This window comes from Ranitomeya variabilis, chromosome 3 (assembly GCF_051348905.1).
Source record: "Ranitomeya variabilis isolate aRanVar5 chromosome 3, aRanVar5.hap1, whole genome shotgun sequence".
Lineage (NCBI taxonomy): Eukaryota > Metazoa > Chordata > Amphibia > Anura > Dendrobatidae > Ranitomeya > Ranitomeya variabilis.
In genome coordinates this window covers 69,143,888-69,168,262 of record NC_135234.1, presented here as the reverse complement: position 1 = coordinate 69,168,262, position 24,375 = coordinate 69,143,888, and the positions used below count along the sequence as shown (strand labels likewise).

Sequence of the window (24,375 nt, the reverse complement as noted above, 5' to 3'; positions counted from 1 at the left end):
ACGATGGCCCAAAAAATCAAATCTCACACCACATTTTTCGCAAACAGGTCGCACCATCTATGATTTGCAATAGATGGTTTTACACAATGGTCAACATTTTTTTGGCCGATTTTTACACTGCTCAAAAAAATAAAGGGAACACTTAAACAACAGTAAATAACTCCAAGTAAATCAAACTTCTGTGAAATCAAACTGTCCACTTAGGAAGCAACACTGTTTGACAATCAATTTCACATGCTGTTGTGCAAATAGAATAGACAACAGATGGAAATTATTGGCAATTATCAAGACACTCAATAAAGGAGTAGTTTTACAGGTGGGGACCACAGACCACATCTCAGTACCAATGCTTTCTGGCTGATGTTTTGGTCACTTTTGAATGTTGGTTGTGCTTTCACACTCGTGGTAGCATGAGACGGACTCTACAACCCACACAAGTGGCTCAGGTAGTGCAGCTCATCCAGGATGGCTCATCGATGCGAGCTGTGGCAAGAAGGTTTTCTGTGTCTGTCAGCGTAGTGTCCAGAGGCTGGAGGCGATACCAGGAGACAGGCCAGTACACCAGGAGACGTGGAGGGGGCCGTAGGAGGGCACAACCCAGCAGCAGGACCGCTATGGACTGGCCCGCCCATTCCCCAGACCTGAATCCAAACACACCTGGGACATCATGTCTCGCACCATCCACCAACGTCACGTTGCACCAGAGACTGTCCAGGAGTTGGCGGATGCTTTAGTCCAGGTCTGGGAGGAGATCCCTCAGGAGACCATCTGCTACCTCATCAGGAGCATGCCCAGGAGTTGTAGGGAGGTCATACAGGCACATGGAAGCGACACACACACACAACTGAACATCATTTGGATCAGCCTGTAATTTAATTTTCCACTTTGATTTTGAGTATCATTCCAAATCCAGACCTCCATGGGATATTCATTTTGATTTACATTGATCATTTTTATGTTTTATTGTTCTCAACACATTCCGCTATGTAATGAATAAAGATTTGCAACTGAAATATTTCATTCAGTGATATATAGGATGTAGGATTTTAGTGTTCCCTTTATTTTTTTGAGCAATGTATTTTATGTGTATGGGTGGCTATAATGGTACAAATGAGCTCTTATATACTGAAGAATATGTGAAGAATATTTTATTCTAATAAATCATAAAAATAATTTGTGAAACTACCACTTTAGGATGAGCTTACAAAAAAACGAACAGAAAAACACCTTGCACCTAAGTTGGAGCAACTTCAAAATGCAATTCGTTTTGCTCATTATTTCTTCCACGATTCATTTACTATAGATATACTGCATTATGTCCATGTCTGTATTCTCACTCATTGCCATGAATCATATATGCAGAGCCAAGTATGGGATCTGGTCTTGCATCGGGAGCTAACTAACGTGTTGTAATATGTCTATGTGCTTGAGTCCTATGGCTTGGAAAACTTAATGTATAGGGCAAGACAAAATGTAAAGCAAAGAAAAGCAACAAAGATTAAATAAAGACTGATAAAACAAGGCTCAAAATAATAAAGTGAACACTTAAGTCACAGTCAGATATTGAATAACCAAAAATTCAAGTTGAAGATCTTTACTGATATAAATTGTGTAATTACTGGAGATCAAAATGTCATTTAAACAGTCAACGAAAACCAAAATCAAAGTAAAACATTGAAATCACAGATCCAATTTCTGTGAATTTCATCACTTTAACTCATGTCACTCAGTGGTGTGCATGGCTTCTCTGCATGTGGGCACTCCAGACAACATCTGGATATTCTTCTCATAAGATAGCAGATGACGTCCCGGGGAATTCCCTCCCTAGACTTGGCTCAGGGCATCATTAAGATATTGCCTATACACTCTGGCCAAATGAGGCCGGGCATTGCCTTTATTAGGAGCAACCAATACCCAATGAATGACAATGTAGGGCATGACAATGGTTCTGAGAATGTCGTCCCGCCACCTTACAGCACTCAGAGTACTGTTGGCCATTACATGGAGGTTTGTGTAAACCTCCAAAAATGTGCCTCCACACACCGTCATTGAAAAACAATGGATCATGATGCAGGCAGCATAACATTCACCATGGTATCTCCAGAGTCCTTCACATCTATAACATTCTCAGTGTTAAACTGTCTCATCAGGGAAAAGATTGGTGACACTTGCGGATCTGCCTATTTTGGTGATCTCTTGTTAATGCTAGTCAATCTTCATAGTGCTCCGCTGTGAGCACAGGTCTCACTACGGGACATCAGGCCTCCATGTCACCCACATGGAGTCTGTTTCTGAAATGTTGACCAGTAGACAGAAGGAGGCTATTTTGTATTTTGGCAGTGGTCCTCGTTCCTCCTTGCACAAAGGCGCAGATACCAGTCTGGTGGTTAAAATGCCCTTCTTTGGCCTTGTCCAGCTTTCCTCATGTAACAACCTGTGTCTTGGTATTTGCTCTTTAGACTTGAGACTGTGCTGGGACACACAGCCAGCCTTCTTGTGATTGCCCGTATAAATGTGCCATCCTTGGAGGAGTTGGACTACATGTGCATCCTGAGTGGGCAGCAGGCACCACCTCATGTTACTAGTAGTGACAAGGACAATAGGAAAATGCAAAAACTGTATAGCTTTGGGACTGTTCCGGAAAGCAAATCTTCTTACAATAGTATACAGTCGGGGGAAATAGGTATTTGATCCCTTGCTGATTTTGTAAGTTTGCCCATTGACAAATACATGGACAGTCTATAATTTTAAGGGTTGGTTAATTTAAAACATTGAGAGATAGAATATCAAAAATAAAATACAGAAAATCACTTTGTGTAAATTATATAACTGTATTTGAATTTTGCAGTGAGAAATAAGTATTTGATCCCCTAACAACCATTAACCCCTTACTGACCTCGGACGTACTATACCGTCCGAGGTCAGCTCCCCTGCTTTGATGCAGGGCTCCGCGGTGAGCCCGCATCAAAGCCGGGACATGTCAGCTGTTTTGAACAGCTGACATGTGCCCGCAATAGGCGCGGGCAGAATCGCGATCTGCCCGCGCCTATTAACTAGTTAAATGCCGCTGTCAAACGCAGACAGCGGCATTTAACTACCGCATCCGGCCGGGCGGCCGGATATGACGTCATCGCCGACCCCCGTCACATGATCGGGGGTCGGCGATGCTTCTGAATGGTAACCATAGAGGTCCTTGAGACCTCTATGGTTACTGATCGCCGGTGGCTGTGAGCGCCACCCTGTGGTCGGCGCTCACAGCACACCTGCAATTCTCCTACATAACAGCGATCTGATGATCGCTGTTATGTAGCAGAGCCGATCGGGCTGTGCCTGCTTCTAGCCTCCCATGGAGGCTATAGAAGCATGGCGAAAGTGAAAAAAAAAAGTTTTTAAAAATGTGAAAAAAATAAAAAAAACATAAAAGTTTAAATCACCCCCCTTTCTCCCCAATCAAAATAAATCAATAAAAAAAAAATCAAACCTACACATATTTGGTATCGTCGCGTTCAGAATCGCCCGATCTATCAATAAAAAAAAAGCATTAACCTGATCGCTAAATGGCGTAATGAGAAAAAAAATTGAAACGCCAGAAATACGTTTTTTTGGTCGCCGCGACATTGCATTAAAATGCAATAACGGGCGATCAAAAGAACGTATCTGCACCAAAATGCTATAATTAAAAACGCTAGCTCGGCACGCAAAAAATAAGCCCTCACCTGACCCCAGATCACGAAAAATGGAGACGCTACGAGTATCGGAAAATGGCGCAATTTTTTTTTTTTTTTTGGAATTTTTTTTCACCACTTAGGTAAAACATAACCTAGACATGTGAGGTGTCTATGAACTCGTACTGACCTGGAGAATCATAATGGCAGGTCAGTTTTAGCATTTAGTGAACCTAGCAAAATAGGCAAGCAAAAAACAAGTGTGGGATTGCACTTTTTTTGCAATTTCACTGCACTTTCACGAATTTTTTTCCCGTTTTCTAGTACACGACATGGTAAAACCAATGATGTCGTTCAAAAGTACAACTCGTCCCGCAAAAAATAAGCCCTCACATGGCCAAATTGACGGAAAAATAAAAAAGTTATGGCTCTGTGAAGGAGGGGAGCGAAAAACGAAAACGGAAAAACGAAAAATCCCAAGGTCATGAAGGGGTTAAGAGTTCTGGCTCCTACAGACCAGTTAGATGCTCCTAACCAACTTGTTACCTGCATTAAAGACAGCTGTCTTACATAGTCACCTTTATAAAAGACTCCTGTCCACAGACTCAATCAGTCAGACTCTAACCTCTACAACAAGGGCAAGACCAAAGAGTTTTATAAGGATGTCAGGGACAAGATCATAGACCTACACAAAGCTGGAATGGGCTACAAAACCATAAGTAAGACACTGCGTGAGAAGTAGACAACTGTGGATGCAATAGTAAGAAAATGGAAGAAATGCAAAATGACTGTCAATCGACATCGATCTGGGGCATCATGCAAAATCTCACCTCATGGGGTATCCTTGATCATGAGGAAGGTGAGAGATCAACCTAAAACTACACAGGAGGAACTTGTTAATGATCTCAAGGCAGCTGGGTGGTGTCACCAATAAAACCATTGGTAACACTTTGCGCCATAAAGGTTTAAAATCCTGCAGTGCCCACAAGGTCCCCCTGCTTAAGAAGGTACATGTGCAGGCCCATCTGAAGTTTGCCAATGAATACCTGGATGATTCTGTGAGTGATTGTGAGAAGGTACTGTGGTCAGATGAGACAAAAATTGAGCTCTTTTGCATTAACTCAACTCGCCGTATTTGGAGGAAGAGAAATGCTGCTTATGACCCAAAGAACACCATCCCCACTGTCAAGCATGGAGGTGTAAACATTATGTTTTGGGGGTGTTTGTCTGCTAAGGGCACAGGGCTACTTCACCGCATCAATGGGAGAATGGATGGAGCAATGTACCGTAAAATCCTGTGTGACAACCTCCTTGCCTCAGCCAAAACATTAAAAATGGGTCGTGGCTGGGTCTCCCAGCAAGACAATGACCCAAAACATGCAGCCAAGGCAACAAAGGGGTTGCTCAAAAAGAAGCACATTAAGTTCATGGAGTGGCCTAGCCAGTCTCCAGACTTTAATCCCATAGAAAACGTATGGAGGGAGTTGAAGCTCTGAGTTGCCAAGTGACAGCCTCAAAATCGTAATGATTTAGAGATGATCTGCAAAGAGGAGTGGACCAAAATTCCTCCTAACATGTGCGCAAACCTCATCATCAACTACAAAAAATGTCTGACTGCTCTGCTTGCCAACAAGGGTTTTGCCACCAAGTATTAAGTCTTGTTTGTCAGAGGGATCAAATACTTATTTCTCACTGCAAAATGCAAATAAATGTATAGAATTTATACAATGTGATTTTCTGGATTTTATTTTTGATATTCTATCTCTCAATGTCAAAATTAACCCACCCTTAAAATTGTAGACTGCTCATGTTTTTGCCAGTGGGCAAACGTACAAAATCAGCGACGGATCAAATACTTATTTCTCCCACTGTATATAGTTGGGCCATCCTGCAGGAGATGGATGATCTGTGTAACCTGGATAAGATGCAGGTACCTTTTCATGGTACCAGAAGAGAAAAAGACACAAGCAAAACATAAAACTAGGGAAGAATCAGTCGGGAAGCATAAGGATAGAACTGTCTATGGCTACCACCTCAATAACCATTCTCTTTTTAGGGACTGTCTTGCTGTTGTCTCTCCAGTGCTTCTGTTGTCATTTTCATTTGCACCAAAGCAGGTAACATTTTTTCACCATCACTTATACTTCCTAATTAGACTGGCTAATATGCTTAAAGTTGAACTGACTTCAGGTTGTACTGTGATGTGCAAGTGTTTTCGTAATTATTTTGAACAGCATAGTTAAGGGCTAGAAATTGAGGCAATAAGTCATAACGGTTAACAGGTTTAATTGTCTATACGCAATATTGTGAAGTGTCTCCAGAACCTCCATTACTATTACATTGGATGTTGTGGAACTTGACTTTTATATTGAATACACTGTGGGTAAAGCCCAAATCCGGTGCTTCTTGTAGATCCCAACGAGAATGAAATCAAGATCTGTATGTTAATTGTGTTCCATGCATTAATATTTGTGTGTGGATAAGGGTGAAATTATTATTCATCCGGTGCTTGAAGTGAAATAATAGCAATTTATACCAAGCTGCAAAGGTATTTTTCTCTCCGGCCTAATAACTACAATGCCACAACATCTACGTATAACAATGGTACTAAGTAGTGAAACCCAATGGCCCTAAAGTTCATTTACCAAGTAATTCCATTATCTCCTCATAACTACTCCTCATACTGTGCCACAATCTCAGGAGGCGTTTATTGTAGATTTAACCGCAAAAAAAAAGAAGCTTTTGATGAATACATTTAGTAGAAATCTTTACACTTTCCTTTTTCGCCATCGGATTGAACAATGCAGTGACATTCCCTTTGGATCTGTTCTTACTCTTGGGAGACACCGTACTTACGAACAGCCTGCCATGCTCTTTGTTCAATTTTCTCGAGCAATTATGTCGGCATTGTTTGAAATCCATTAGCTGTTCTTTTATTTTTTTGCCTCTCAGAAAATCGGTGAGTTCTACAGTGCACATTAATTTATACATTCACTTACAGATTGAGAACTCTTAGAATTGTTAGGTGTACTTTGTCTGAACTTTTGTTTTTGTCTCATAAAAATCATAAGAAAGTTGCTGTACGTCGCAGCTGTAAGTTGGGTTTTCCATTTTACAGTTTTTGAGAGTTAATGTGTTTTTTTTTTTTAGGCCATAAATACCCAAGATAAAAGCCCATGTTCTTACTACTTAAGCATGGAACTTAAGATGATTGAATAACCTTCTGTTCAGATTGATACTCTTAAGTTTATTACGTATTTGTTGGAGTTTTCTTTCTAAATTCCTTTATAAATCTGAGAACTCGTGGTTTTCACAATATATGCTAAGTTATTTTTGCACCACCATTAACCCCTTCACGCCAAAGCCTGTTTTCACCTTCCTGAACAGGCCAAATTTTTAAAATCTGACCATGTCACTTTATGTACCCACATAACCAGGTGATTCTGTGACTGTTTTTTTGTGACACATTGTATTTCATCTTAATGGTATATTTAGGTCAATATGATTCGTGTTTATTAAAGGGACTCTGTCACCTGAATTTGGAGGGAACAATTTTCAGCCATAGAGGCGGGGTTTTCGGGTGTTTGATTCACTCTTTCCTTACCCGCTGGCTGCATGCTGGCTGCAATATTGGATTGAAGTTCATTCTCTGTCCTCCGTAGTACATGCCTGTACAAGGCAATCTTGCCTTACGCAGGCGGGTACTATGGAGGACAGAGAATGAACTTCAATCCCACATTGCAGCCAGCATGCAGCCAGCGGGTAAGGAAAGGGTGAATCAAACACCCGAAAACCCCGCCTCTATGGCTGAAAATTGTTCCCTCCAAATTCAGGTGACAGAGTCCCTTTAATGAAAATATAGAAAATTTGACAAATATTAAAAAATGTGCATTTTTTGTATTTTTAATTTTTATGCCCTTAGAACAGATAGTCATGCCAATAAAAATAATAAATAACATTTGCCATATGTCTACTATACATCGGCATAATTTATGAAACATACTTTTTTGTTGCTAGAAACGTAAAAGGGTTAAAAGTTTCATGGTGATCTGCAAGCTAGGCTACTTTGAAAAAGGACATAGAAACAGTGTTTGAAACGTGTAGTTTGCAGATCACCATGAAATCCTTGCTATAATGTTTTTGATTTTTGAAGAATAAAGTTTTTTGCATTTGAGAAGCTGGATTCACCCTTTTTTTTTGCATATCTTTATGTGTGGCCACATGTTTCCATGCTTCCATATGCCATCAGCTGTCCAGGTGAGCAGGTTTATTTCTTCTATGGACATCACAAATTAGTGGTCAACTAAAACAGAAATAAGAAGGCGACTTACATCTTGATTAGACATCTCCCAGTATGGCCTCTCTCCATAAGACATCACTTCCCACATCACAATCCCATAGCTCCAGGCATCACTTGCAGAAGAAAACTTTCGATAGGCTATAGCTTCTGGAGCTGTCCACCTGATGGGGATTTTTCCACCCTAAAAATGGAAAATATCCTCATTATAAATATTTTCATAGTTAAAGAATAGTAAAGAAACATACTACCTGGGCAAAATAAAAAATATTTAATAAAAGTAAATGGCAACTGTGTCAAAATAAAACCTCCACATATGCCATGGACTTTTCACAAAATGTGGGAGCCATCCAATCTCGAAAGCTGGTCGCAGCGGGAACCATCAGTTGGTTCAAGGTTTAGGTGCTTTTTTTTAGAAGAAAATAACAAATTTTAATGTAAGGTTCTTTATCTGAATGTTGAACCAGTCAATTGACACTTGGGATCGGAGGGAAAAAATTGCTCTTTTAGGGCAGGCAGAATCATACAGTATGGATGTAAATATACACCACTCCCTTTATTCTTTCCCATCCCTCAGTTGAAGTTGATGGACATGTGTCTTTTTTCAACCATACAATGAAACATTTGCTGATGTCATATACCTTGCTGGGGTAGTCACATACAGAGGGCCACTAGCAGAATCATCCGGCCATGGCTTATCTTCTTGCCAAACAAAAGGATTGGGCTATGAGTATCAGCCACCCAATCCTCATGTCCCCTGACGTAATCAAGCATGGGACTTCATGAAGCCCCCTAAACACATTAGATCTACCAAAATTGGCAGACTGGGCCAACTTTAATTTAATTTTTATGACAGCCTTCATATGCGAAACTTTACATGCCATCCATTCAAATTAATGACCAACCATGTAAAAGATAGCTGGCATCACCTCACAAAAACAAGCACTCTCATGGTGTTCATCCCCCCTCCACATGGTGTCCATAAGTACAAATAGGATATATGGAAGGGGCATGGTTTCATGAGAAAATGGTATATTAGCAATAGAAGTACAAATACACTATATATCAGTTTTTGGTCAGATAATTTAGATGTAGCACCTGTCCCGATCCCTCACCTTTCTTTACTGAACTAAACTTACATCAGGAAAGATCTCTATAATGCCATAAGTTTGGTTTCTCATATCTGTGTGGGGCTCTGGATGTTGCATCTAGAATACAGATAGTTACTGTATATGCTAAAGACTTAGAGTCCGTTACTTTCGGAATATAGACACATACTACAAAGTAGTTTTAGGTTTGTAAGCAAAAATGTTGCAAAAGAAGAATGCTTTCAAAATTAGAAAATGCAAAATGCAAAGTGACTGAAGAGAAATCTAAATCAAATCATTATTTGGTCTGACTGCTCTTTGCTTTCAAAACAGCATCCACGCACCAATTCTTCTAGGCATACTTGCACACAATTTTTGAAAGGACTTGGAACCAATGTTGTTCAAACATCTTGGAGAACTAACCCCTAATCTTCTGTTGATTTAGCTAAATCAAATCCACTAGGTGCATAATAAAATTAGAAGCTAAGTGAATCTAACATACATTAAGACAGCCTCTCTCCTTTTGATGGTGGTGACCATTAGCAACTCCAAAATATAAATTGAACAAAAAAGACAAAAGGAGTTTATGAAGCTAAGAAATGTATATATTTTATTGTGTATGTCATATGTATAAAACAACGGCTATAAAGTCAAAGATAAATCACACAACACAACCAGATATGTTGTGGAGGTAGGCTTGTGCAAATCCTTCAATCTCTTCATATAAAGACTTGGTGATGTTGAGAGCAGGGCTCTGTTGGGGCCATATTATCACTCCATGCTCTTCTTTACACTGAATATAGTGCTTTATGACATTGGATGTATGATCCGGGTCATTTTCCTACTGCAGAATAAGTTTGAAGAAAATCAGACTCCTCCCTGATGGTGTCGCGTGATGGATAATGATCTGCCTGTATTTCTAAGCATTGAGGACACCAAGAAATGGGCAACATTGAGGACCACAGTGGGCGGCCAAGGAAACTAGGGTAGCAGATGAAATTGGAAAATGGCCAGCAGTGCCATCAGCTCAGAACTGGCAACATTAAGATGGACCCAGTTATACCATTCTACTGTTTTGAAGAAATGTGACCAGATCTGGTTTTCATGGAATAATTGGGGCTAAAAACCAGACCTTCAACATGGAAATAAGGCCAAGGGACTCAACTATGAATAAAACATTAGGAAAAATAGTGGATGGTGTTTGGGACTGAGTCAGAATATTTTTTGCTGCAAATCGCAAATGGAAGTGTTCATGGTACTGAAAATTACAGACAGATTCTTAGCCATCCTGCAATTCTGTTAGAGAGGCTTCTCATGTAATTAAGAACTACCTGACGGACGTTGTGCAAATATTGCACAACGTGGGCAGCGGATGCAGTTTTCAGACGCATCCGCTGCCCATTATGAGTTCCGGGGAGGAGGGGGCAGAGTTCTGGCCGCGCATGCGTGGTCGGAAATGGCTGATCCGTCGCACAAAAAAAACGTTACATTGAACTTTTTTTTTAATGACGGTCCGCCAATTACCGACGCATCCAGTGCTCGACGTATGGAACATGTGTCCATACGTCGCGATGCGTCGGTAATACAAGTCTATGTGAAAAAACCGCATCCTGCAGGCAACTTTGCAGGATGCGTTTTTTTCACAGAACGACGCATTGCAACGTCTTTATAAAGATGGAAATGTGAAAGTAGCCTAACCTGGTTATGATGATACGCCCACCACATAGCCCTGATCTCAACATCATTGAGTCTGTGTGGGATTACAAGAAGAGACAATGACTAAGGACATTTATTTGAAACGCGTCTGCCAGACAATTTAATTTTTCAGGTGGTGAGTTAGCTTTTTCCATTAATTTTATATGACTAAATAAAGTTTAAAATTGAGAGTCCTCAATTCAAAATATTTTTCTATCTACTGGCTAGCACGGTACCAAGATATATATCTTTCCTATATAAATAAATATGGAATTTTTATTGGATCCACCTGCTGCTGGAATTTCCTTCCTTTCTATTCAACTCTGATGCACCGCAGTCTCCATGCAGTGGATATCCAGGAGGTGAGCTGACTGGGGAATCTTTTCCTTGCATGTTTTTCTTATTAACAATTGTACTCTTGAACGCAACTTTAGTTTGCAGCATTTTTTTCACACCTTCCTAAAACTTTTTCGCATTGCTGTAAATGCTACTAATATACACCCATTCGAATAAGTTCTTAACATAGACTTTTAGGGTTGTATTGTATTTTTTAAAAAAACGTGTGCTTTCTTACTGAAACAGCCTGGCACCTATCCATTGTTTGTTTCTATTGCCATTCAGCTTCATTGAAGCGAGTAGGGCTATTCTGCCCCACCCCACTCAACCTGTGGACAGATTTGGCATTGTTTCTGGAGAAAAAACTCCATCAGCTGCTGAGCAGGGCTGCCTGCTTCTTCTTCTTCGGCCGGGCCAGCACTGCACCTTTAAACGTGCTTGTGTGCCAGCCCAGCCACATCATAGATAGCAGACACAGCCCTGTGTGTGGCCGTGTCTGCTAAAGTGATGTGATGCAGTGTATCCTGCACTGCTCCTTCAAGGCAGAGAGACAGGACAGGAAACAAGACAGGAGACAAGCCGGTGAGTGACATGTACTGCTTCCCAATGTAAAAATACCCCTTGTGTGTCTGTGTATGCATACAGCTCTGGCAAAAATTAAGAGACCACTGCACAGTTTTATAAAAATCAGCTTCTCTACATGTCTGACAGCCATTCTGTTCCAGTGTCAGTTGAATTCCAACCAGATTACACCTCATTCTACTTAATGTGCTTCTGATTAGGTGATCATCTGAACCAAATCTTATTTAATGAAGGTAAGTATAAAAAACCCTGCTGTGGTGTTCATAATCCTCTTGCAATAGGACAAGCTGGATGGCAAAACAAGTGCTAGTAATATCCCAAAAGTATATGGAAATGAAAAAAATAACTTTTAACCATGCCAAAGAAGTTGAAAAGAAAAGTCTTGAGTGAGGAAAAGAAGGACTCAATTCCGGCTTTACTAGCAGAGGGACACAGTGAGCGTCATGTTGCCGCCGTCCATAAAATTTCTAAGATGGCAGTCCATTACAACAAGGTTAAGCAGCAGACATTGGGGACAACGAAGCTACAGACCAGCAAAGGGCCAAAACGATTCTACACTGACGGAGATGACCGTCATCTTTTTCAAATGTCACTCAGCAACCGCAGGATGACATCAAGTGACCTACAAAAAGAATGGCAAATGCTGGGGTGAAGTGCACGGCAAGAACAGTTCATAACAGGCTCCTAGTGGCAGGACTCAAGTCATGTAAAGCTAGAAAAAAGTCTTTCATCAATGAGAAGCAAAAGAGAGTCAGGCTGAAGTTTGCCAAAGACCATAAGGACCGGAGTAAGGTAATCGTCTCTGATGAGTCTAATTTTCAGCTTTGCCCAAAACCTGGTCATCTAATGGTTAGATGGAGACCTGGAGAGGCGTACACGCCACAGTGTCTTGTACCCACTGTGAAATTGGCGGAGGATCGGTGATGATCTGGGGATGCTTCAGCAAGGCTGGAATTGGGCAGGTTAATCTTTGCGAATGATGTATGAATCAAGCCGCTTACAAGGTTATTCTGGAAAAACAGTTGATTTCTTCTGCTCAGGCAATGTTCCCCAACTCTGAGGACTGTTTTTTTCCAGCAGGAAAATGCGCCATGCCACAAAGCTAGGTCAATCAAGGTGTGGATGAAGGACCACCACATCAAATCCCTGTCATGGGCAGCCTAATCTCCATACCCGAACCCCACTGAAAATCTCTGGAATGTAATCAAGAGGATGATGGATAGTCACAAGCCATCAAACAAAGCAGAACTACTTACATTTTTGTACCAGGAGGGGCATAAGGTCACAGGTCACCCAAAAGCAGTGTGAAAGACTGGTGGAAAGCATGCCAAGACATGTGAAAGCTGTGATTAAAAATCATAGTTATTCCACAAAATATTGATTTCTGAACTCTTCCTGAGTTAAAGCATTAGTATTGTTGTTTCTAAATGATTATGAACTTGTTTTTTTTTGCATTATTTGAGGTCTGCATGCAATGCATTTTTTGTTATTTTGACCATCTCTCATTTTCAGAAAATAAATACTAAATTTATTGCTTGAAACTTCGGAGACATGTTGTCAGTAGTTTATAGAATAATAGAACAATTTCCATTATACTCAAAAATATACATATAAAGAGAAAAATCAGACAAACTGAAAATTTTGCAGTGGTCTCGTAATTTTTGCCACAGCTGTATGTGATTGTGCTCAGGGTCGGAATAGCCCATCGGGACACTTGTGAAATGCCGGAGGGCCCCAGAGAGGAGGAAGAAGAAGAAAATTTTTTTTAGGGATGTGGGCCCTTTAAAACTGAAGGAGGCCCAAGCACGCACCACGACCAGGATCGGCGGCACCACCTGGTGAACCCAGGTAAGCACTGGGGGTCCTGGGTGAACGGGGGTGTGGGACACAGCATGGGGTCTTTGAGTCGGGGGATCCCGATGCCAGCGCTGGCATCGGAGCCCCCTCTAATACTCACCTCTCCTTGTTACGGCAGCTGCAGTGTCTTCAGCGCCCTCTGACTCTGCAATGTCCCAGGGCAGAGGATGCAATGACATCATCACTGTGCGCCCTCTCTCTCCTGAGCATTACAGAGCTGGGAGAGAAGCTGTGTATATGGGACCTGTAGTGGGAATGGGAGAGGTGAGGATTTTATTTTTTTTCTTTATGTATGCAGCATTACATGGAACCCATAATGTACTGCATGGAGGAGCATAACATGGGTCCCATGATGTGCTGTATGGAGGAGCAGGGGGGCCATAATACTGTGCGGAAGAGAATTGCATGGGGCCAGTGATGATCTCTATGGAGGAGCAGTATATGCGGCCCTTGATATACTTTATGAATGAGCATTATATGGGGCCCATAATACTATATGGAGGAACATGGGGCCCATAATACTGTATGGAGGAGCATGGGACCCATAATACTGTATGGAGGAGCAGGGAGCCCATAATACTGTATGGAGGAGCAGGGTGCCCATAATACCATATGGAGCAGGGGGCCCATAATACAGTGTGGAGGAGCAGGGGGCCCATAATACCGTGTGGAGGAGCAGGGGGCCCATAATACAGTGTGGAGGAGCAGGGGGCCCATAATACTATATGGAGGAACATGGAGCCCATAATACTGTATGGAGGAGCATGGGGCCCATAATACTGTGTGGAGGAGCAGGGGGCCCATAATACTGTGTGGAGGAGCAGGGGGCCCAAAATACTATGTGGAGGAGCATTGCATGGGGCCTGTGATGTGCTGTATGGAGGAGCCGTTTAGGCGGCCTGTGACATAATGTATGAATGAGCATTATATGGGGCCCATAATACTATATCGAGGAGCAGGTGGCTCATAATACTATATGGAGGAGCAGAGGGCCCATAATACTGTATGGAAGACTATGTGGTGTCCATAATACTGTATGGTGTACTATGTAGTTGCCCATAATATTGAATGGCAGACTATGTGATGTCCATAATACTGTATGGAGGACTATGTGGTGCCCATAATACTGTATGGAGGAATATGAGGTGTCCATAATACTGTATGGAGGACTATGTGGTGCCTATATATTGTACTATACCGGTATTTTGTATCTGTGCATCAGGAATCGTGGCTAGTGTTGAGCATTCCGATACCGCAAGTATCGGGTATCGGCCGATACTTGCGGGTATCGGAATTCCGATACCGAGATCCGATACTTTTGTGGTATCGGGAATCGGTATCGGGATTAATATCAATGTGTAAAATAAAGAATTAAAATAAAAAATAGGGATATACTCACCTCTCCGGCGGCTCCTGGACTTTACCGCCGTAACCGGGAGCCGTTGTACCTAAGAATGCGCGCTTGAAGGGCCTTAGATGAGGTCACTGCGCTCTGATTGGTCCGTAGCGGTCGCGTGACCGCTACGCGACCAATCACAAAGCAGTGACGTCACCTAAGGTCTTTCAAGAGCTTGAAATACCTTAGAAGACGTCACTGCTTTGTGATTGGTCGCGTAGCGGTCGCGTGACCGCTACGCGACCAATCAGAAGCTGCGGACGTCTTCTAAGGTATTTCAAGCGCTTGAAAGACCTTAGGTGATGTCACTGCTTTGTGATTGGTCGCGTAGCGGTCACGCGACCGCTACGGACCAATCAGAGTGCAGTGACCTCATCTAAGGCCCTTCAAGCGCGCATTCTTAGGTACAACGGCTCCCGGTTACGGCGGTAAAGTCCAGGCTGCGTCGGAGGGTGAGTATATCCCTATTTTTTATTTTAATTCTTTCTTTTACACATTGATATGGATCCCAGGGCCTGAAGGAAAGTTTACTCTCCTTCAGACCCTGGGAACCATACAGGATACCGTCCGATACTTGGTGTCCCATTGACTTGTATGGGTATCGGGTATCGGTATCGGATTAGATCCGATACTTTGCCGGTATCGGCCGATACTTTCCGATACCGATACTTTTAAGTATCGGACGGTATCGCTCAACACTAATTGTGGCATGTGTTAAAGGGACCCAATGATACTCTTTCGCCCAAGCCTCACAAAAACCTGGAACCGACCCTGGTGGCAACACACATCAAGATGAAAGTCGGATGCAGCTGTGACAAGGTGCTCTGCTCTGTGACAGGCTGTGCGTCGATGTCACATAGCAATTTTGTTAAATGACTCCAGCAGCCTTTGATAGGCCAGCAGCCTTTCAATGTTACTGCTATGTGACGTCACCGCGCGGCCTTTCATAGAGCAGATCACCAGTGATCACTGTATTCTCTGTACACTCACACTATGTACAGCGCTCCTGTGTATAATGTCACTGGTGATCCCTGTACCTATACACTGACACTATATACAGAGCTCCTGTGTATAATGTCACCAGTCATCACTTTATTCTCTGTACACTCACACTATATACAGAGATCCTGTGTATAATATCACCGGTGATCACTGTATTACCTGTACACTGACACTATATACAGAGGTACTATGTATAATGTCACTGGTGGTAATAACAGTGTTGTTAGTATTGTGGTTTGTTTTCATGATCAGTATTGTAGAATTCAGTCACTATGTGGTGGTAATTTATGGTCTGGTCAAGTGTGGCAGTATTTCTCCTTGTATGTGGTATTATTTGGTCCCTATATGCTGGCAATATGTCATATTATTCGGTCACTATGTGGTGGTAATATGTGGTCTGGTCATGGTGTGGCGGTATTTGTCCCTTGTATGTGGTATTATTTGGTCACTATGTGGTCTGGTCATGGTGTGGTGGTATTTCTTCCCTGTATGTGGTATTATTGGTCTTGGTATAGTGGATTGTGATGTGTATGGTGGTCATTTGTTCTCTCTGATATTAATTAGGAGAAGATTATTTTTTTTCCATTAGAGATTAAATATTTGGCACACAGTGGCAGAGATGCACTTACAGGGTTTTCCTGTGAAAAAAGTAATCACCTCTCCACAGGATAAGTGATAACGTATTGATTTGTGGATGTCTGAATACTTGGACCCATTCAGCAAAATGTGGAACTTTTCATCCCCATTAGACTGGAGTGGCATGTACAACTCAATCACTGATCCATTCATTCCTTCAGTGGCTGCAGTTGTTTTTTCTAGAAGCCCCAAAGAGGATGAATGGAGCTGTGGTCAGACATTCAGACATCTGAACTGCTGCCGCTCTATTTTAAAATGGGGATAACTGTCCTATAAACGATAAAACTTCCTCATTCTTCCGATCGGTGCAGTTTCTAGCGATCACCTATCCTGTGGAGCCCATGGATCGGTGATAACTTGTTTTAACCAAAGAACCTTATTAATGTAAACTATCGTAATTATACATCCCACTTATGGGGGCTCACAGTAGATGTGCAGGAGCCGCCTGTGTTTTACAGTCGATGCCCCACTATAATCAGGTTAACGACTGACAGATATTTGCATATAGCTGTAGGGTGGGCCCCTAGAGTCCATTCCCCCGGTGGGCCCCAGACACCCCAGTCCGACCCTGATTGTGTTTATTTATGTCTGCGGTACATCTGTCTATATGTATTTTTATGTATGTGTTGAAATATGTTTATGCCTCTGTCTTTGTATATGTCTGTATATGTATATAACACTAATAAAAAAACCTATTGCTTACCATCTATTTTCCCTAAGCCAGACAGGTTGAAATCACATGGACATTAAACACACGCTCCCGTCAAAGTTTTTGTCCTCTTAATATATTACAGTCATCATATTATATACCACTGTGTACTTACAATTGCTCATTTTGCTCTTTTACCCAGTTAATTCTTCTAATTTCCATTCAGTCTATGACATCATGTGATGGAAACCAGACTAACTGAATTCTTCTTAGCTCTATGTAGAAACCGAGAGTCTTTTTTTCCTTCATGAGTAATCATAAGAACTACAATTCTAATCACTGCAAAGTCCCTAGCAGGAGAGGAGGAGCAGAGCAGCTGGGTCAGGAGTTAAAGACGAGGTGGAGCTGGGCTGCCAGAGACATTACAGTGCTGTAGAATTGTAGTTCTAATGATGACTCATGCAGGGAAAAGAAAGTTCCTGTTTCTACATTGAGCTTACAAGGATTTAGCTTGTCAGTTTTTAATTTTGTGATGTCATAGCCCTAATGAACAAGAGAATATTTAATTGGGTTGGTGGGTGAAATAAGCAATTTTAAGTACACAGCGCTACATAATATGATGACTGCAATACATTAAGAGGATAAAAACATTGATGGGAGGAAGAGTGCTCCTTTGACGAGGCTGTGTTTGCGTTAAAGAGTTCTAAAGACGTTCAATACAGCCCTAGGAGATCTTAGAGTGTTATACACCTATTTTCAGGCTATTAGAGGCTTTGAAGTACTGATATTTGTAGCAAAACAATTTTTTGAGAAGAATTAGTCAAATATGGCAGATTCCAATTTGAAAAGATCTGATATCAGATATGATCTTTTTCGCCCATAGGTCCAGATTTACTAGGAGTTAACCATGAGCAGTATACTAATTGTACGCTTGCAGACAGAAGAACCTCAGATGGGGTCCAGTGAAATTGAATTCAGGCAGCGATGCCGAATTTATTGGGTCTATGTATTGAGTATGTCCATCATATCATGCAGTTTTATTTCTGAGATATTTCCGAGATAGCAATCTGCTTTGTAATACCCATAATGGAAATACTAGACATGATTTTAAAAAAATGCAAAGGATTCATATTTTTAACAGCGAAATGTACTTTTTCCTATCAAAGATCTCCCATGACAAGTTTTCACCTATGGTAATTGATCATAACAAAAGGATAATAAGAAGGAAAAAAGAAAGAGCCCATAGAGGAGACATAGACTTCAGCTAACTTTTCATACTTAAAGGAATTTGCTACTTTCGGGCAATGTTTAATTGTAAGTTATCTCCCTTTACACGTTGCGTAGTACCTGATCTGCAACACTCTGTCGAGTGGCTGTCCTCTGGAAATCTAACTACCCATTACTGAGTCCGTGTGACACTTGTGTCCTCATTAGCACAGATCCTTGACATCCCTCTGAAATTTGTCATTTAATTACATTTGGAGCTAATTCAGCCTTGTCATGAGTCAGAAGACACCGCGAAGCCCAAATCATAAACGTTTCAATGGCTCGGTTAATACTGCATATTGCTTAGGAATCAAATTAGCATTTTTCCCCTAGCTCATTACACTTTTATAGGCTGGGCAGAAAAGCAGGATCGATCCACTCGAGAAAGAAAAAAAAAATATACAGATAAAAGGTTTTCTGAAGTCGGAAAATGACAGGTTTGATGAATCCTCTTTAGTACTCAGATCATTTAGGAATAACTCAAGCAAACATTAGGTGAATTTTTGGACAAGTTTTCCGGACCACATTAAGCTACAGTAAACCAATGTGATGACGTGTTCTCAGAATTAGCATGACAGCCATGGTAGAAGATAAAAAGCTCTGCGATCTAGTACTTCTAGCTGCACCCTATATTGAGAAGGGGTTAAACATTATTTATAACTTCATTATCGACATCTGATTATGGATTTTGCAATCTTGAGCCTTTTAAACTGCAAGACACAGAGGGGCTTGACAACCTGCGAGTTGTAAGTTTAACATAGTAACATAGTTAGAAAGGACGAAAAAAGACATCTGTCCATCCAGTTCAGCCTATATTCCATCAGAATAAATCCCCAGATCTACGTCCTTCTAAAGAACCTAATAACTGTAAGATACAATATTGTTACACTCCAGGAAGACATCCAGGCCTCTCTTGAACCCCTCGACTGAGTTCACCATCACCACCTCCTCAGGCAAGGATTTCCAGATTCTCACTGCCCTAACAGTAAAGAATCCTCTTCTGTGTTGGTGGAAAAACCTTCTCTCCTCCAGACACAGAGAATGCCCCTAGTAACCGTCACCTTCCTTGGTATAAACAGATGCTCGGAGAGATATTTGTATTGTCCCCTTATATACTTATACATGGTTATTAGATCGCTCCTCAGCCGTCTTTTTTCTAGACTGAATAATCCTAATTTTGCTAATCTCTCTGGGTTTTGTAGTTCCCCTATCCCCTTTATTGATTTTGTTGCCCTCCTTTGTACTCGCTCTAGTTCCATTATATCCTTCCTGAGCACCTGTGACCAAAACTGTACACAGTACTTCATATGCGGACTAACCAGGGATTTGTACAGAGGCAGTATAATGCTCTCATCATGTGTATCCAGACCTCTTTTAATGCACCCCATGATCCTGTTTGACTTGGCAGCCGCTGCCTGGCACTGGCTGCTCCAGGTAAGTTTATCATTAACTAGGATCCCCAAGTCCTTCTCCATGTCAGATTTACCCAGTGGTTTCCCATTCAGTGTGTAATGGTGATATTGATTCCTTCTTCCCATGTGTGTAACCTTACATTTATCATTGTTAAACCGCATCTGCCACCTTTCGGCCCAAGTTTCCAACTTATTCAGATCCATCTGTAGCAGAATACTAACTTCTCTTGTATTGACTGCGTTACATACTTTTGTATCATCTACAAATATCGAAATTTTACTGTGTAAACCTTCTACCAGATCGTTAATAAATATATTGAAGAGAATAGGTCCCAACACCGACCCCTGCGGTACCCCTCTGGTCACAGCGACCCAGTTAGAGAATATACCATTTATAAACACCCTCTGCTTTCTATCACTAAGCCAGTTACTTACCCATTTACACACATTTTCCCCAGACCCAGTATTCTCATTTTGTGTACCAACCTCTTGTGTGACACAGTATCAAACGCTTTGGAAAAATCAAGATATACCACATCCAATGACTCACCTTGGTCCCGTCTATAGCTTACCTCTTCATAACAACTGGTTTGACAAGAGCGATTTCTCATAAACCCATGCCAAAATTACAATCCCTTCTCCACATAGGTTGCATAATGCAACTGCATCCTAACAGCAGGGAGTGGAGCTAGCTCTGATATCTGCTATTTAACTCTATAAATGACAATGTCAATCCTTGAAAGTGACATTAATGTGCAGTAATCGTGCCCCGACACCCATCGCCTCTACACCCGCGATGTCATCACCATCACATGGTACCGATGGATAGCTATGGCAAGTGCAGACCTGATGAAGGCATTTTGGGGTTGCAGTATATAGAACAAGTGAGAAAGTCGAGAAGGTGAGAAAGACAAAGGTAGATTCCAGCACAACCAACTGGATAAAATCTAGAATTTAGATTAAATTCTATATTTTATCTAGTTGGTTGTTCCGGAAACTACCTTCGTGTTTCTCTTCTGTTAGGTGCAATCACCAGCAGGTACGGCACGCACTGGCTTCTAAGTACAGCAACGGATTCATTCATGTTTCCAGCGTGAAAGCTCCAACTGTTCCCTTCTCTCCTACCTCCTCATATATAGAATATGGAATATAGATATAGAAGTGTACAGACTATAGCAGGTGAAGTCCTCTATGGAGACTATAAAATGAAAATGAATAAAGTTATTAAAAACTAAAAAAATGTGATCCAAAAGGTTATGTAAAATGTTCCTAACCAAAGCTTGAAATCAATCCACAAAAAGCCCCCACTAAGGTTCGTCATCTGTCAATGGAAATATACGGGGCTTCAACGCTATTGGTAGGGCAAAGGCTCTGGAAAATCAAAATGGCTCCTCACCTCACCCCCAAAAGAAATTCTGAAAATTCTGCACTCCCAAATCCAAGATCACCTGACTGTATCTGCACTTCTGCGCCCCAGTGTGCCTAAGCCACATTTAGCATCCACATGTTTGGTATTTTTGTGACTTTGAGATCCCGCCTAATGTACGGGTGTGTGTCTCCAGAAGCATGAGCTGGGCACTATAACATACTGGTGACTACAACGTACTGGGCACTACAGCAGCAGGTTGCAATTTTCACTCAGCAATATCCACTGCTGCTTGTTTCCAGAAAACACTCATGAAGTCAAAATTGTCACTACACCTGTAGATAAATTCCGAAAGGGGTATAATTTGCAAAATGGGGTCACTTGAGGGGGATTCTGCTCTTCTAGCGCTTAGGGTCTCTGTATATGGAGTCCGCAAACTATTCTAGGAAAATCTGCGCTCCAGGAGGCAAATAGCGCGCTGTCTCAGCCGAGTCTCGCCGTATGGCTAAGCAGTACTGTACAGCCACATATGGGGTATGTCCAAGTTCAGTAGAAATTGTGGAACAAATTTTGATGCCATTTCTTCCTATTTCCCAGTGTTAAAATGTAAAATCTGGGGCAAAAACAAAATTCTGGTGGTAAAAATTGAATTGTATTTCTTCACTGCCCAATGGTATAAAATTATGATGTCAATTTTATCCCTGCACTTCTACATGAGTTCATCAAGAAGTGTAGTTTGTAAAATGGGGTCACTGTCACTTGTGGGGGGTTCTGCTGTTCTAGCACCTGAGGGTCTCTGCCAATGTGACATAGCACCCTCAAAACATTCCAGCAAAATCTGAACTCCAATATGGCGCTTCTTCACTTCTGAGCTTTGCACTGTGCCTCAAAAGTAGTTTTCGACCACATATGAGGTATCAGTGTACTCAGGAGAAATTTCACATCAAATTTTAGGTTCCATTTTCTCATGTTACCCTTGTGCAAATAAAAAAAGGGGATAAAATAACATTATAAATAAATCTTGATTTCCTCCTTGCAGGATAATATTAGTAATAAAGATCTCAGTCTGTAGAATGGGGGAGGCAGTTTAGGTGAGCTTTCAAAATGCCAGGGTTTAATTTTATTCCCAGTCTGTCGCTGCTTGGATCTAAGCACCCATCATGTGAAAGAGGAACATTTTTGTAAGTATATTTGTTTGTATGCTTTGTGTCTTTCTCCCTCCAGCTTCTCCCCTCTCCACAGATGCTATAGGCCGCTGTTGTAATTTGACTCCTTATTGAATACAGATCCAATGCACCTCATCACAAATCCTACACCAGTCCCTGCTGGAGTAAGATTTATGATGCAGCAATCACCACTTCTCATCATTAATTCGACAGGTGGCGGTCGCCATGCTCCATAATCACCCCAGTGCCACCCATGTTTTCGAAACTGGTCAAAAATGGTGCAAAAATAACAAAAGTCCCTAAATTTTAGATGGCTTCAAGTTGTGCTAACAGTTTTTTCAAAACTTTTTATGCCAGAATACTGGTGTGAAAAGCTTTAATGAATCGGCCCTAAATCTAGTGCAGATGACCAATTCTAAGATCCATGAGGAATACACTTTTAGGCCACGAGCACACGTTTGTTATTTGGTCAGTATTTTACCTCAGTATTTGTAAGATAAAACCAGGAGTGGGTGAAAAATACAGAAGTGGTGAGGTGAGGTGTTTCTATTATACTTTTCCTCTGATTGTTCCACTCAAGGTTTTGGATTACAAATACTGAGGTAAAAAACTGACCAAATACTGAATGTGTGAACGTGGCCTTAGGGTGCTGCATTGGGCTGAGTGCATCTAAAACTTCACCCAGTGTGATAGCTAATGGCCGGAATATTTTGAAACCAAATAGTATGGTCTTTGACCATCACGAGGGGTGACATTTCACTTTTCTGTCCACGTGTTTTGGGTAATAACATTACGTACTTGGCTTCAATGTGGCTGCAGATGTCTGATCCCTCATGCAATAATAATTGCTAAACTAAAGACCTTTGAATTTTCCGTTTTAATCTGTAATGTAATTAAAATAAAAGAAAGCTGTAACAGGTGTCTCTAAACAATTATTAGAATAAAAATGACTTCTATGAAAAGAACATTTCTATGAAGGAGGGTAATTATCTTAATTGAAAAAAGGTTTTAGGCTTTGTAAGAGATCTCCTTACTTTTGATTGAATTTGTGCTTATATTTGTTGGAGGAAAAGCTTCTTAAGCGTATTTATTTTTGTGCACCAATTCCATAATTAATGCTTTTGTGGTTGCGGAGTATGGCGGCACATTGCAATGCCATACAACTGTATTGCTTATCTCCAGGTTACTTAGAAATAAAATTAAGTAGGAAAGCTCCAAGTTTTGTCATAGCTGGAAGTATACATTTAATTAGTTCCACATGGTAATGTAAAATATGCAGAACACTGCCATTGTGCAGGCGCTAAGATCTGAAGGTGTAAAATCCATTGTCACATAATGCAAACCTATGCATATGACTGTGAAATACAGCACAGGCCGGGAGAAAGGAATTTTGCATTTATTTATGCAAGAGAGTATGAAATAAACAGAAAAATTACATTACATGGAGGGATTTTTCTAATAAGTCCTGCTTCGCGATGTTCTGCCGTGATATTCCGTGAACTACCTCTCACTGCTTCTTTCATCATGCTGTCTCCTGCAGCAGATGGTCATTGTCCAAAATCTAATTATTTTAATTGCAAATATTTTTTTTTTTTTAGATTTGGGGGAATGGCTCTCCTTAGGCCTGCGTCACACATGCGAGTTTTACGGACGTAAGAGCGCAGAAACTACGTCCGTAAAACTCGCATAACATACGGCACAATTATTCTCAATGGGGCTGCTCCTATCAGCCGTATATTACGGATCCGTAATATACGGTTTTCTACGGCCGTACAAAATCGCAGCATGCTGCGTTTGTCAGCGTATTGCGCAAAAAAAATCGCCAATGAAAGTCTATGGGGGCGAGAAAAATACGGATTCCACACGGACCAGCAGTGTGACTTGCGAGAAATACGCAGCGGTGTTAGTGAAAAGTCGGTAATTCAATTGCCGGCTTTTCATTTCTCCTGCACAAACCCGACA

General features: G+C 41.3%; 1 protein-coding gene across 2 annotated transcripts in view; it reads right to left on the bottom strand.

The window, feature by feature from the left end:
• Positions 1-24,375, bottom strand: part of EPHA6 (EPH receptor A6) — a 1,167,010-nt gene that overhangs the window by 35,850 nt on the left and 1,106,785 nt on the right. For both annotated transcript variants that reach the window (XM_077294107.1, XM_077294108.1), the window contains one exon: positions 7,997-8,146. In XM_077294107.1, the coding sequence (XP_077150222.1) occupies positions 7,997-8,146 (150 nt within the window). The remainder of the gene's footprint in view (positions 1-7,996; positions 8,147-24,375) is intronic.